At 28.8% G+C, this 1,560-nt stretch overlaps 1 protein-coding gene across 1 annotated transcript; it reads left to right on the plus strand.

The window, feature by feature from the left end:
• The first annotated feature begins 221 nt into the window (after window positions 1-221).
• LOC108731492 (uncharacterized) lies at window positions 222-1,467 on the plus strand. Its single transcript, XM_018461845.1, has 3 exons — window positions 222-340; window positions 518-838; window positions 1,353-1,467. The coding sequence occupies exons 1-3, from the start codon at window positions 222-224 to the stop codon at window positions 1,465-1,467; spliced, it is 555 nt and encodes a 184-aa protein (XP_018317347.1).
• The last annotated feature ends 93 nt before the right edge of the window (window positions 1,468-1,560 follow it).

A 1,560-nucleotide genomic window follows, 5' to 3' on the forward strand; every position in this document is an offset into this window, starting at 1 on the left:
GATCCTGACCGCTTTTAATTGTTCCAGTAATTAGCGCCACTGAATAAAAAATAATAATTTTAAAATCTTACACATAATAGAATATTTTGCTTAATTGGAAATAATATCTTTATAGCATTTTTATTCTCGCTTTCTTGATAACTTCGTATACATATGAATGTAGGATTTCAGGTCCAACTTCAGATAACATAATAGATAACGAAAACAGTTCAGATAATGACATGGACGCAAACAGAGATATAACTCTAAGAAAAGCAAAACGTCAAGAAGCTCCATCTAAATCAACAAACTTATCTGACAGTTTGTATGAATGTGCAGAAGGAACAGAAGGAATTAACAAGTAATTATAATCGCTTTACGTTAACTACAATACATTTAAATGAATCTTACGAATTAAATCTGCAGTTTTCTATACAAATATTATCTACCTATAATCTATCTATATTATATGAAACATTTATTTATTATTTCGTCAATTACCTTTATAATAAGTAGTTGATCAAAATTATTTTCTCAGGGGAACACCATACGATTTGATTCCAATACGTCGCTGGATGCGTGAACATTACACAAAGTTGACAAGAAACAGAGCAAGATGCAATCATTGTAATGAAAAATTTGATATACATCTTAACCGCTTATGTACTTTACATAAGCACTTGGTAGAGGCACATCCAGACAAATTAACAGAAGGAGAGAAGAATGAAGTGAAATTCAATTGGACTTGGGACTATTATATCGCAAAAAGCGGTACAGAAGCATTATGTAAACTATGTAAAGTAATAGTTAGATACAAGAATGTAACTCAGTTAAAAAATCATTTAAAAAGAAATCACGAGTAAGTACTTCGCATATACCTCATGTATACTAAAAAATTTATAAAAGTACTTAGAATTGTAAAATTGATCAGAACAAAATAATCAATATTTGCTAAAGAAAATGTAATCCATACAAGAGTAACCATTCGTTGAAAAATTTTTTAAATATGTGTGTCGGCAAATAAAATATAAAACATATCTGTTCGTACTATAAATACATAAATATTTTGTAGTCTTATTATATACAAAGTGCATTCCGGAATTTGAATTTACTTTCACCATGTATAAAAAGAGCTAGTAATATTTGATCACTATAATTTTTACCGAGTAATGGTCAGATTTATAAAATATTTGAATCTACTTGATTGCTACGATCCTGACCACTTTTAATTGTTCCAGTAACAAGAGTCTGAATAAAAAATGATAATTTTCAAATCTTCCACATAATAGTATAATTGTGCATAACTGGAAATAATATCTTTACACCATTTTTATTCTCGCTTCTTTGATAACTTCTTCTACATATAAATGTAGGATTTCAGGTCCAACTTCAGATAATGTAATAGATAACGAAAACAATTCAGATGATGGCATGGATGCAAACAAAGATGTAGAAGGTGCAGAGGGAACAGAAGCAATTAACGAGTAATTATAATCCCTTGCGTTGACTATAATACATTTAAATGGATCTTACGAATTCAACCTGGAATTTTTATGGAAATATAATCTATCTATATTATAT

Source organism: Mycetomoellerius zeteki, unplaced genomic scaffold (assembly GCF_001594055.1).
Source record: "Mycetomoellerius zeteki isolate Tzet28-1 unplaced genomic scaffold, Tzet1.0 scaffold130, whole genome shotgun sequence".
In the NCBI taxonomy this organism is placed as follows: Eukaryota; Metazoa; Arthropoda; class Insecta; order Hymenoptera; family Formicidae; genus Mycetomoellerius; species Mycetomoellerius zeteki.